Below are 11,452 nucleotides of genomic sequence, written 5' to 3'. Positions count from 1 at the left end.
GCGTGCCAACGTCGATGAATTCCCCCTCTGCGTCCACATGGTCTCCAACGAGTACGAGCAGCTGTCCTCTGAGGCCCTCGAAGCCGCCCGCATCTGCGCCAACAAGTACGTTTCCACCTATTCCGTATCCATTTCAATCCCATCCGCACCGGCAGACTCTGACGACGTTCGCCCCACAGATATCTCGTCAAAATCGCCGGCAAGGAAGGGTTCCACCTCCGTGTCCGCGCCCACCCTTACCACGTCGTCCGCATCAACAAGATGTTGTCCTGTGCCGGTGCCGACAGGCTGCAGACCGGAATGCGCGGTGCGTGGGGCAAGCCCAACGGAACCGTCGCCCGTGTGAATATCGGCCAGATCTTGCTCTCCGTGAGGACCCGTGACAACCGTACGTCCACCCCCTTCCCCTTCGCGCTTCGATTCTCTCCAGGAACCGCGCGTTTGCTGACGGGTGCGATTTTTTTTTCCCAGACCGCGCAACGGCCATCGAAGCCCTCCGTCGCTCCCAGTACAAATTCCCCGGCCGCCAAAAGATCATCGTCTCCAAGAACTGGGGCTTCACCCCTCTCCGCCGCGACGAATACCTCGAGAAGCGGGCCGAAGGCAAGGTCAGGATCGATGGGGCTTACGTGCAGTTCTTGAGGAACAAGGGGCCGATTGAGCGTAACGTTGGGGTGTTCCCGGATGCGTTTGAGACTGCCGAGGCTTAGAGGATTACTGTTTTGCTTGAAAAGGAACAACACGTCGTGGCACGCATGGATGATGGTGGTTACATGCAGCTAGCTTGAGCAATACGAATTCTCCGAGAATCCCCTTTGTTGACCTGTCATGCTGCTTCAGTCTTTAAATTGGGACCCCCCAACCAACCACTCTCCCAATGCAACCCCATCCGAACCCCCAACCAACCAACCATCCATCCAACCACTCTCCCAATCCAATCCAACTCCATCCCCATTAAAACCCCCCTACCTCCCTACCATCCCCCCTCCTCACACCGCCTCCCCCATCTCCCCTTCACCACATTCCCCCATCTCCCCTTGACCACATTCGCACGTTGCAAACCCCCGCACCACGGTATTCAAACCCGCCCTCGCCATGCCCAATTGCTCCCCCGCACGATGGTACACCTGCGTCAGGTCGTGCAGTTGGGTCGCGTGGTCGATTTTCGAGGGTTGAGGTGTGGTGGCGGGGTCGGGGGAGTGCGCATGGTGCTGGGAGGGAGTCGGGTCTGGATTGGGATGGCAAAGGGAGAGGGAGGGAAGGTGTGGAATGGGGGGTAAGGGTTTATCATTTTTCGGATGATGTTTGGTTGTCTGTTGTGCGGAGTATTTGGTCTGGATGATGTGTGCTATCATTCCTCGTCGTGGTAGTTTGGGTGAGTTCCTGGCGTATCTGGCGTCTGTCTGTGCTTCAGCTTGTGCACTTCCACGTGGTCAGGTAAGTGCATTGTGGGTGAGAGACTTGCTGTTTGATTCCGAAATGAGCATTGCTTGCTCTGGCTCAGTAGTACGTCAGACGTGGTCACGCGTCGAACTTGCCCTCTCCGTTTTGGGTTCCAAAACTTCTCCAATCTGGCCTGCCTGCCCTCTCTACTTCTCCATTAATCTTTCTTCAGCCGAACGAAGATGGCCACATCGAACCACGTTGAGGTTGGGAGGGAATTGTAGCTCTGATGCAGAGACTTGGTTCCCAGGCCTGACGACCAGGCGGAGCCGGTCAATGCAGAAGAGGGGTCTCCTCGCTAACATCGCGCCGTTTCTCGTCCGGCAAGCTGCACAGTAGTCAGCAAGCGGCCTCGAAAGGCAGGCTCAGAGTTTCCTTACGCAAGGAGACCGATAAAGGCCCAGAAATAGAACGTAAACACAAACGCCATGACCCACTCCACAAACCCACCACTTTTAAATTGCCCTGTCCAGAGCAACCCTGTGAAAGTACTTCCCAGTAAGACCTCCGACACAAGTAGGCTGTTGCTGAACACACAGCTACGCCTCAACAGCTCATTCCCCTTGGCGGGGCCCGACCACATCTCACCCCAGAGGACAAAGGCCGTGCAGATACAGCTCAGTGCCGTTCCAGCCAGCGCCAGGAACAGAAACCTGCGATGCAGACCCGGATGACCATGATTGTCGAAAAAGGTAATGCAGATCCGGCACGGGCAAGCCGCCACGTCGAACAAACACGCCAAGATCGAAACCCACTTCTCATAGCGCGGCTGCTCATCTCCCGGCTTCTGAGTCGATACTCTCCGCTCACGCCGCGCAAGGTGCACGGAGATGATGGTTCCGGTGAGGGTGAGGGAAGTGATGATGCCGCCGGTCATGAACAGGGGTTGCAAGCGGAAGGCACCGATGTCGGAGATGAAGGCGACGTAGGGATTGGCCTGTCCGGGATAGCGAGGGCAGCCCTCGGCTAGCCAGTAGATGAGGAGTGCGAGGAGCGTTATCAGCCAGACGGTGCCACTGGTTAATGGTAGGAGTTTTAGATGGTGGAAGGCAAGGCGACGCATGATGGCTATCGTTCATCAAGCAATGAGAGTCCGTCCGGTTCGAGGTTTACCCCACAAACATATCAGGAATTGACACTGGCGATGACGCGGTTTGTAAACTTCATCACCAGGATGGCGAGATCGTTACCGCAGATGGAGTAAAGAGTGCACAGTAGAGTTGGCCTTTTCTTTTACAACTCCGTGAGGTCTCGGTATAGTATACACTTATCGTATCCATCTTTCTTTTGTTGCGTGCGTGGGCTTATAATTAATAAGGTAATTGCGTCGGATCCGAGGTTCGACGATAGACTTTCGCTTGGGTCAACCCCGCTTGAATGTCCCGCTCGGTTAGCCAAGTGCAGCCGACTACCGGCGGGGTTCACTTTTCGACTGTTCTATACTACTTTAGGTGAGGCGCCATCTCTGATCAATTTAAGGTGTAAGCTAAAGCAAAGGTTTACGGACGACGTCGCTGCTAAGGATTTAACTTCAGAGGGGACTGCCCGCGCGGAGGAGTTGCATAAATAAAGTAAAGTATGCTGGTGCTCGCTTTTTCTTGGTCTTGGGATGTAGAGTACGTAGAGTCATAAATCCGTAGACTACTTTAGAGGACCTTTGGGAGGTCGTCTTATTCTCTGGAAAACTTGGCTTTGCCTTTGCTTTGTTGGTCTTTATAGATAAGAGGTGACAATTCGGCCGTCTTTCTCTACTGACTTTGCTTTCCCTTGATTTCATTGCTCTAGCCGATTGAAGCTGCCATCGTCCGGGACTAAGCCTTGCACGCGTATGTTGTAAGGTATGAGGGGTGCGATTGATGATACCACGTCACAGGTGACACACATCGAACGAAAGACAAAAAGGAAGGCAAATAAATTCATTCTGCTGAACGCTGATACCCTTCTCCATCTCTCACACCAAGAGATGTGTTATTGATATTCACATTGCTCAACATCCTCCATCCAGTAGTGTCTTGAATGTTTTCCACCATAGTATTGGCCTTGCTGGTCTCATTTGCACTCTATGCATTGAAGATATACACACAGTTCGCTCGAAATCTGACCGCCGCAAAGACGTCAGGAATTCCCTACGTGATCATCCCTTTCTACCAGGTCAATAGACTTTATCAGCTCTCACAAATATTCCTCGTCCCTATTGTGCGCAAGTTGCCCGCCTCATGGACCGAGCTATGGTTTGACTTGACGTTGGAATGGGCATGGGCCCGGCGATATGAACCCTTCAAGCGCTTGGGCACCGACACATTCATCACTGTCAGCCCCGAACGAAACGAACTTTATACAGCAGACGCTGCCGTTATCAGCCAGATCACAGGTAGAAAGAACGACTTCCCCAAAGCACTCGAGGTGTACGAGTCTATCAAGCTATACGGGAACAATGTGATAACGTCAGAAGGCCAACTGTGGAGGCACCACAGAAAGATCACAAGTCCCCCATTCTCCGAAAAGAATAACCATCTGGTATGGACGGAGACTCTGGAACAATGCCAGGCGATGGTCAATGACTGGTTCGACGGCAATACCGGAAAGACGGAGAGCAAGACAATTTACACACTCGCGGACGATGCAATGAGACTGAGTCTCTATGTGATCAGCAGGGCCGGCTTTGGGGTACATTTACAGTGGCCGGGGACTGAAGGAGCCCATGCCAACGGGGGTGTCAAAAACGGAGAAGAGCGCAAAGTATCAAGCCCAGTGACCGCCCAGGGACATAGCATGAGCTATACCGATGCACTGGGATCGCTCTTGCATAATATCCTATGGGTCCTTATCCTGCCACCATTTCTCTTGAGTAACTCCGCCACGGCTTCACATATTTCAGGCTCACGCTAACTCGCCACAGAGCATCTGCCGTTCCAAAAGACAAAAGAAACGCATACAGCCTTCATTGAATGGGGTAAGTACATGGATGAAATGTTTCAGCAAAAGAAAGCTGCGGTCTTGAAGGGGATGGAAGGCGATAGTATGGACCTGATGACCGCTCTCGTGAAGGGCGCTGGTATCACGAAGGAATCGTTAACAGGAGAGAAACCTCTGGCACAGACTCTGACAGATAGGGAAATACTCGGCAATGCGTTCGTCTTCATAGTTGCGGCTCATGAGACAACGGCCAATTCTATTCATTTCTGCTTGGTCCTGCTTGCTATGAACATAGCCGCTCAACGACATCTTCAAGCCGATCTCGATGAGATCTTCCAGGGTCACCCCGTCAGCGAGGCTGAGTATGAGAAAATCATCCCCAAATTGTTTGCCAGTATGGCTGGTGCAGTGCTCAACGAAGAGCTGCGTCTAATCGCTCCTGTGGTGGGCATCCCCAAATCCACCCTGAAAGAAAGCCCTCAGCCTCTCGAAATTGGAGGCAAGACATGCACGGTACCAGCAGACTGCTATATTTCTCTCATAACACCTGCCGTGCATCGCAACCCAAATCAATGGCCAACCGGTCCACCCGCGAATCCCGACAAACCGACGCACCCTCTCTCAAATTTGGACAACGACCTTGAAGAGTTCAAGCCGGAAAGGTGGATTTTGGATCCTGACGCCAAGAATACTGCGAGTATGCCTGAGCAGGAAGCGGACACGGAAGCGTCCGATTTGGGAGTCAACACCGCGGCGGATACCTCTGCGGCATTGTATCGCCCACCAAAGGGTGCTTACATTCCCTTCAGCGAAGGCCATCGCTCTTGTATTGGGCGACGCTTTGCACAGGTCGAGATACTTGCAGTCCTTGCGCTCATATTCTCGCAGTACAGCGTGGAACTGGCGGTGGATGCATATGTCAGTGACGATGAAGTAGATAGGATGACCGATCAAGCGAAATTCGAGGTCTGGAGTAAAGCCAGAGATGAAGCAACAAGGCAGATGAACGAGGACATGGGAGCTATCATCACACTTCAGCTTCGGAAAGGTGCCATCGGAATCCGCTTCGTGAAGAGGGGAAAGGAGAGATTCGATTTCAATGCAATATGAAGAGTCGCGGCTCGGAGCCGCCGAAGGAAGCTTCGGATGCTGGCCGTTTTCTGGCGAACCGCATTACCTTAGTGCTACTACCCGTTAGAAAATTTGTAGCTGCTTGGTCATGGACGGGATGCAGAGCCGGTCACGAGCGAGAATGCTCAAGCTTGTGGGCCATGTTTGGGAGTGAGGATCACTGAACTTCTGAAGACTCGATAACACGCGGGCTGTTCGTCGTTCCAGAAGTCTCTTTGGTTTCCAAGCTTTTTACTCCACTCGACGGTCACTGCTTGAAATCTACTGTCGAATGAGAGCTGTAAGCATTGCAGTTTGGCAACATTATCAGCCGGCGATGAACGAAATCGGGCACTGACGGCCTCTCATCCGTCTCTACACATCGAGCCTCTAGACAGAGTTCCGTTGTCGCTTCTTCATCAACTGCGCTTATCCTTTGCTTGATTCTTGCAATTATCCTACATGATATCATTGAGCCTTGCTTAACGTGACAAGCTATCCGCGACAGTTGCTTACGGATCGTACCATAGGCGTCCAATCTGGCCGTGTTTGCCAATCCCATCAGAAACATATTAAAACACCCGGTTTGCGGGTGCTGTTGCAATCAGGTAAACGGTGGTTCAGGCAAACTAACAGCAGCCTTCACATTCTTTATCCGTGGAGTTCTCCTTCTCATAGCTCAGCCAGTCTCTGATATAGAGCCGTTCGCAAGTGCTTACGCGAATAGTCTACCTTCATAGCATTATGGTGGACATTTCGACCGCTCGTTTCATGATGATAGCGCTTATTCCAGCGAAGATTGCGATTTTGTGCCATTTTCGTCATTAGACTTAAACCAAATCTATGAAGACACCGATGAAGTCGATCGCGACTCTTCTAGGACACGGCGTCATCGAGCTGCAGCGTTCGTCAACGCCCAGTGGTCACGTCCCGCGGTTTCTAGAGCTCGTCACCCTCTCGATGATTCGTTCAACGATAACTGGAGAATTTATGACCTACCTCAACCGCTTTCTTTCGAGGAACAGCGCTACATCTATGACTCTGGCTCTCGGCTGAGGCCTACAGCGTTCTACGACCGTGAGAACTTCGGCCGGGAACCTGGCCACGCAGCCTCCTGGTGGGATTCTGAAGAGAGTATACCGGCACTGGCATTTGAAGAACATAGAGCTCGCGTCCCCGATGCTCTGCCGTCACTCAACAACCGCATCGAAAGCGGGACGGATCGCTCCTCGCCTTCGTCGATTTCTACTCGACACGGCTCCCGTAGTCCAGAGGAGGCTTCGCAATCTGGGGGCTCTACTACATCCACTCAACCTGACCACAGAACCCAAAGCTCCATGCGTTCGTCGGCACGGCGCCCACGTCGAAACCAGTCTTCAAGCCGTGATGCACAGCTCGCAGCCGCCTGGCGACAGCTCTATCACGAACGTACGGAGCTTGAGAAAGAGAGGAGAGCCTTGAGAAAGAAAGAATGGTCCTTGCTACAAAGGAAGGAGCGGCCTCGTTCAAGCCGGCAAGATCCTTCGGACGATGTGGCTCCTGAAGGCTATAGTGGAAGTCCTGGTCTAGACCGGACGGCGAAAGGCGACGAACCCGCTCAATGACGCTGAGAATGGTATTGCGAACAAAGCGTGCTTGTCGTACGTTCTCACTCATCAGAAATAGAGGTTCTAGCGCAATGAATCAAATTAAGGGCAGTGCTTCCTCCAAGCTCATGCAGAGCGTAGGCCGTAGCATCCCGCCACCACGGCCATTGACATGCAGCTGATCTAAGAAAGCACGCAATACCTTTTCTTATCTAGGCAATCTACCCAGACTTATTGAACAGCAACGTCATCGTCGTAAGTCTCACAACAAAGGAAGCCGTCTTAATTGTCTGACCAGTTCTCTATGAGAAGAAGTTGAAACTACACCCTTTCTGCACTTCCGTGGTTGCCACTCTATTTTCGTTGACTTTGTAGATTCTCGTTCACATCTCACATCGGAAAAAAGCAACAGGAAAAAGCGAAAACGCAAACACACTTTCCACATGTCATCTTTGCCTAGCGACCTGCTCCATCCTATCATCGATCTCGCCAGCCTCTCCTCTTCTCCCAAAAGACCTGTCCCTCTAAGCGATCTCAGAAGCAAACTGAGCACTACTTTCTCCATCAGCAATGCCTTCTCCACCAATGGCCTCGCTTACCCCACGAAAGCCCCTCGCACTCTTTCACAGCCACTCCCAGATCTATACCCTGGCACATGACCTCTGCCCTATCCTTCACGAATCGGAGATGAAAGTTGCCAAAAAGGACATCCAACCTAAGAACAGCAACACCTACCATGGCTACTCTACTCTCCCGCATATGCCAGCAGCGACAATCTCAAGGAAAGACTTGACATCCGTCTACCGAACCCTCTGCCGCAGAACCCGGGCCCTCGTGCCAGACTCAACCTCGACAATGCAAACGTAAAACCTCAAGGCTCCGACGCGAAACCGAACCTCGAGGCATCGCGCCAAGAATCACCACCCCTTTCCGAGAAGCTACTTTTCGCTTCCAGCCAAGACCCCATCTTCCTCCGACGCTGATCCAGAAGAAAGCACGTCCCCCCCCCGCCTGCTACGCCATCCAGCTACCGCACCGGCGGTACAACAACAGGAACCCCGTCGTACGCCACATCCCGATTCCGGCACCCTGACGCTGCCACCTCAACATGAGCCCAGAGGGCTAGCCGTCCTGAGCGCCGGAGGCCACTGCATCCCGGTCCGTCGGTGATCCCATGAGCGACCTCGCCGGTGGCAATATCCAAGGCAACCCGGCGCCACCATCGCCCGGAAAAGGGGAGGTATAGCGCGCCCCTTTCCTGTTCGACCCTGGCGCCACATGTTCGGGGAAGAGCGCAGATGATGGGCGTGAGTAAGGTGTACGATGGGGCAGGAGCAAGGGGTTCGATGTGGCAAGTCTCGTGCTGGAGAAGGTGAGTGGGTGGTGGGTTGGATCCCGGGATGTGGGCACGAGCGCCGCGGTTGTTGACAGGCGTGGAGGAGATTGTTGGTTGTTGTCGAATGACTGATGCGTGACCGGTGTTTTGCTGACTGGGAGTTGTTTGCTGGTCGATGGCGGTGTTTTGAATGTTGGGTCTTGTGATGGCCAACATCTCAGTCAGTCAATCAGTCAATCAATCAATCAATCAATCAATCAGTCAATCAGTCAATTCCTTCAAGACTTCCACCCCAGCGGACGCAATCTCGCCACGTTTACACTCCTCCCATGCATGCATCTAGTTATATATGGATGAAAAGGGAGCGTATTTAAGTCCCCTCCTCCCGCCCGCAGAATCCCCATCCCCATCCCTTTCTCATCCCCCCCCCAAAAGAGCATCCCACCCAACGACTCCCTCTCCCTCTCCCCCTTCCTCCCTCCCTCATCCAAAAAACAAACACCTTCCCCCCCTCAAAAAAAAATGACACCCCCCAACCCCCCAACCCCCCCCAAAAAAAGAAACCCTCCCCCTCCTCCCTCCCCCCCTCCTCCCCTCCCCCCTCCTCCTCCTCCCTCCCAACCCCCACCCCACCCCACCCCAACAACATCTCCCCCATCAACCCCCTCACCCCGCACGCCCGCCCTCCCCTGCTCGCGGCCGGGAATCCTAACCCTAGACCGATTCCGGGCTTGGAACCCGGGGCGTGGGGGAAGGGTGCACGGGGCTCTGGGTCGGGGGGGCGTGTTGCGGTGGGGGTGAGGGTGCGGGTGAGTGGGTGGGTGCGGGTGTCTTTGGTGTGTTTTTGTGTGTGTGGTGGGTGTGTGGGAGTGAGGTGCTGATTGATTTAGGGAAGGCGGATGATGAAGAAGAAGAAGAAGAAGAAGAAGAAGAAGAAGAAGAAGAAGAAGAAGAAGAAGAAGAAGAAGAAGAAGAAGAAGAAGAAGAAGAAGAAGAAGAAGAAGAAGAAGAAGAAGAAGAAGAAGAAGAAGAAGAAGAAGAAGAAGAAGAAGAAGAAGAAGAAGCAGCATCGGCGGACGATTCTTCTTCATCATCGACGGTACTTATTCCTCACTCCGCACCATCAACGATAGTGAGACCCACCTCCAACGACCGCCCCTTCCTGGTCCGAAACGACGGCACGGCGTTCATGACATCCGGCCCAGCGACAGCGTCCCCGGAGCCGGAAACGGAAATGGCTGTGCTGGATACATCCGTGCAGTGACTCACAACTGCACTCTTCGAGCCGGCTGTGTTTGATGTATCCATATCCACATCCACAACCACAACCACAAGCACCCCCAGTCCAGCAACACACCTCTTCTCACCAGAGCCGGGTATACTCAACACAACCACAACCACAAGCGCTCCCAGTCCAGCCACAGTCATAGCAACACCCCTCTTCTCACCAGAGCCAGCTAAACATCCACATCCACAACCGCATCCCCACCCCCATCCACCCCCTGGCCAACAGCAACACCCCTCTTCACCCCCATCGCCATCTCAACGACCGCTCCAACATCCACGCTCTAGTCGCCGGCCGAGACCCGGTTCCAGCCCGCGATGCGCGTCACGTTTGCTGGGTTGGCGACGGGGCGGCGGGCGCTGCCGTCGGGGTGAGAGATGAGAGATGAGAAGGGTTGGGGATGGGGGCAGGGGCTGAATGCAGCGGTTGGGGACTAAGTGATGTTTTGTTGGTTAATTGGTTGGGTGTGAGGGTGTATGTGTGTATGTATGTGTGTGTGTACTCACGGAAGTAGGTGATAAATGATCCAGAGGGAGAGGGAGAGAGATATGCAGATGCACATGTACAGCGCAATACATACGCAGGAGTCCAGAAAGCGGGATTGCAACAATAAGAAGTTTTTGCCGACTAGGAAGATATGGGAAGGGATAATTCTTACCCGGCAGCTTCTCGTTGGGTAGAATATACCACCTTAAGCCAAACTCAAATTCATTTCGAATGTCGTTGACGCCGAGACTTCTTTAGCAACGCATGGAAGAAAAAAGAAAAAAGAAAAAAAAAAAAAAAACTGCATTATCTTTCCAAAGCCTCTTGGCTCCTCCCTCTATCCCACACATCCACGAACACGACACAAACTTCTAGACGCAAACCCAGCAACCGTTTGCACCCACTTCATCACCTCAACCCAGCAGTTCCGGTCGAAGGACTCGCCATCGTGCAAAAGAATGCCAGCGGGCAGCGGGACGTATCGCCGAAACGCCATTGCGCAAAGGACCAAACGTCCGTCCTCGGCAGTATGACCAGAGGAATCCGACATGGCGTCGTGCCTCCATCTATCCATCCATCCATCTACCTGCCTGTCCTATCCCCACAGCGGGAAGATACCGACAAAACCGCCCATCAGCTAGATCACCGATCCATCCGATCATGCAGAGGACATGAAAGACATTGACAGGCGATGCAGGTGTCGCTGATTTGGTCTATGGGAAGCCCAGATCTGGGTTCTCAAGACTGGCTTGTATTTTGCATGTTGACTGGACAGGGACCGAGAATGCAAAAAGAAAGATTTGCCAGCTTTAACGCACGAGGGCAGCGAATTAGTCAGAGGAGAGAAGGAGCTGATGGTCTCTATTATGGACAAATAAAGGATGATAGCAAAAAAAAGAAGAAGAAGAAGAAGAAGAAGAAGAAGAAAAAGAAGAAGTTTCTAGAAGATGCGTACGTGTTTAAGATCATTGCCAATGAATGGCGGATTTTGAGCGGGTTTAATCGCGCATTTGTGCGATACCGAAAGGGAAATTTTGCATTCGCTTCTATACAGTATAAATGACTCAAATCTGCCGCAGAGATTTGTGGATGGATTCTTCCATGGCTTTTGACGATGATACAAGGACTGCCGGGGGACAAGAAATGCATCTTTCCAAAGAGAAGTCGTAAACGAAGGAAATTAGTGATCGACCCTGCAGGAGATCATTTGGGTATGTCACACTACCCATTTCCCTCGGTCGATTGAAAAAGTTCCTTGTCCAACAATGAGCTGATATTGTCCTGTGTGGT

The 11,452-nt window shown here is 52.7% G+C and overlaps 4 protein-coding genes across 4 annotated transcripts; 3 read left to right on the top strand and 1 right to left on the bottom strand.

The window, feature by feature from the left end:
• Positions 1-1,716: 1,716 nt before the first annotated feature.
• Positions 1,717-2,506, bottom strand: HO133_008153 (uncharacterized protein; the record flags this gene model as incomplete). The annotated part of the gene is made up of 2 exons (XM_037299021.1): positions 1,717-1,771; positions 1,824-2,506. 2 exons carry the CDS (start codon positions 2,504-2,506, stop codon positions 1,717-1,719), a joined length of 738 nt encoding a protein of 245 aa, XP_037156357.1.
• A 953-nt stretch (positions 2,507-3,459) lies between these two features.
• HO133_008152 (uncharacterized protein) lies at positions 3,460-5,469 on the top strand (the record flags this gene model as incomplete). Its single annotated transcript, XM_037299020.1, has 2 exons — positions 3,460-4,291; positions 4,343-5,469. 2 exons carry the CDS (start codon positions 3,460-3,462, stop codon positions 5,467-5,469), a joined length of 1,959 nt encoding a protein of 652 aa, XP_037156356.1.
• Positions 5,470-5,578: 109 nt separating this feature from the next.
• HO133_008151 (uncharacterized protein) lies at positions 5,579-7,073 on the top strand (the record flags this gene model as incomplete). Its single annotated transcript, XM_037299019.1, has 2 exons — positions 5,579-5,632; positions 6,210-7,073. The coding sequence occupies 2 exons, from the start codon at positions 5,579-5,581 to the stop codon at positions 7,071-7,073; spliced, it is 918 nt and encodes a 305-aa protein (XP_037156355.1).
• Positions 7,074-9,293: 2,220 nt separating this feature from the next.
• HO133_008150 (uncharacterized protein) lies at positions 9,294-9,655 on the top strand (the record flags this gene model as incomplete). Its single annotated transcript, XM_037299018.1, has 2 exons — positions 9,294-9,490; positions 9,529-9,655. The coding sequence occupies 2 exons, from the start codon at positions 9,294-9,296 to the stop codon at positions 9,653-9,655; spliced, it is 324 nt and encodes a 107-aa protein (XP_037156354.1).
• Between the last annotated feature and the right edge of the window lie 1,797 nt (positions 9,656-11,452).

Source organism: Letharia lupina, assembly GCF_014066315.1.
Source record: "Letharia lupina isolate WasteWater1 chromosome Unknown contig_4, whole genome shotgun sequence".
Lineage (NCBI taxonomy): Eukaryota > Fungi > Ascomycota > Lecanoromycetes > Lecanorales > Parmeliaceae > Letharia > Letharia lupina.
Note: the sequence above shows the minus strand (reverse complement) of the source record. Positions and strands in the feature narration are given on the sequence as shown.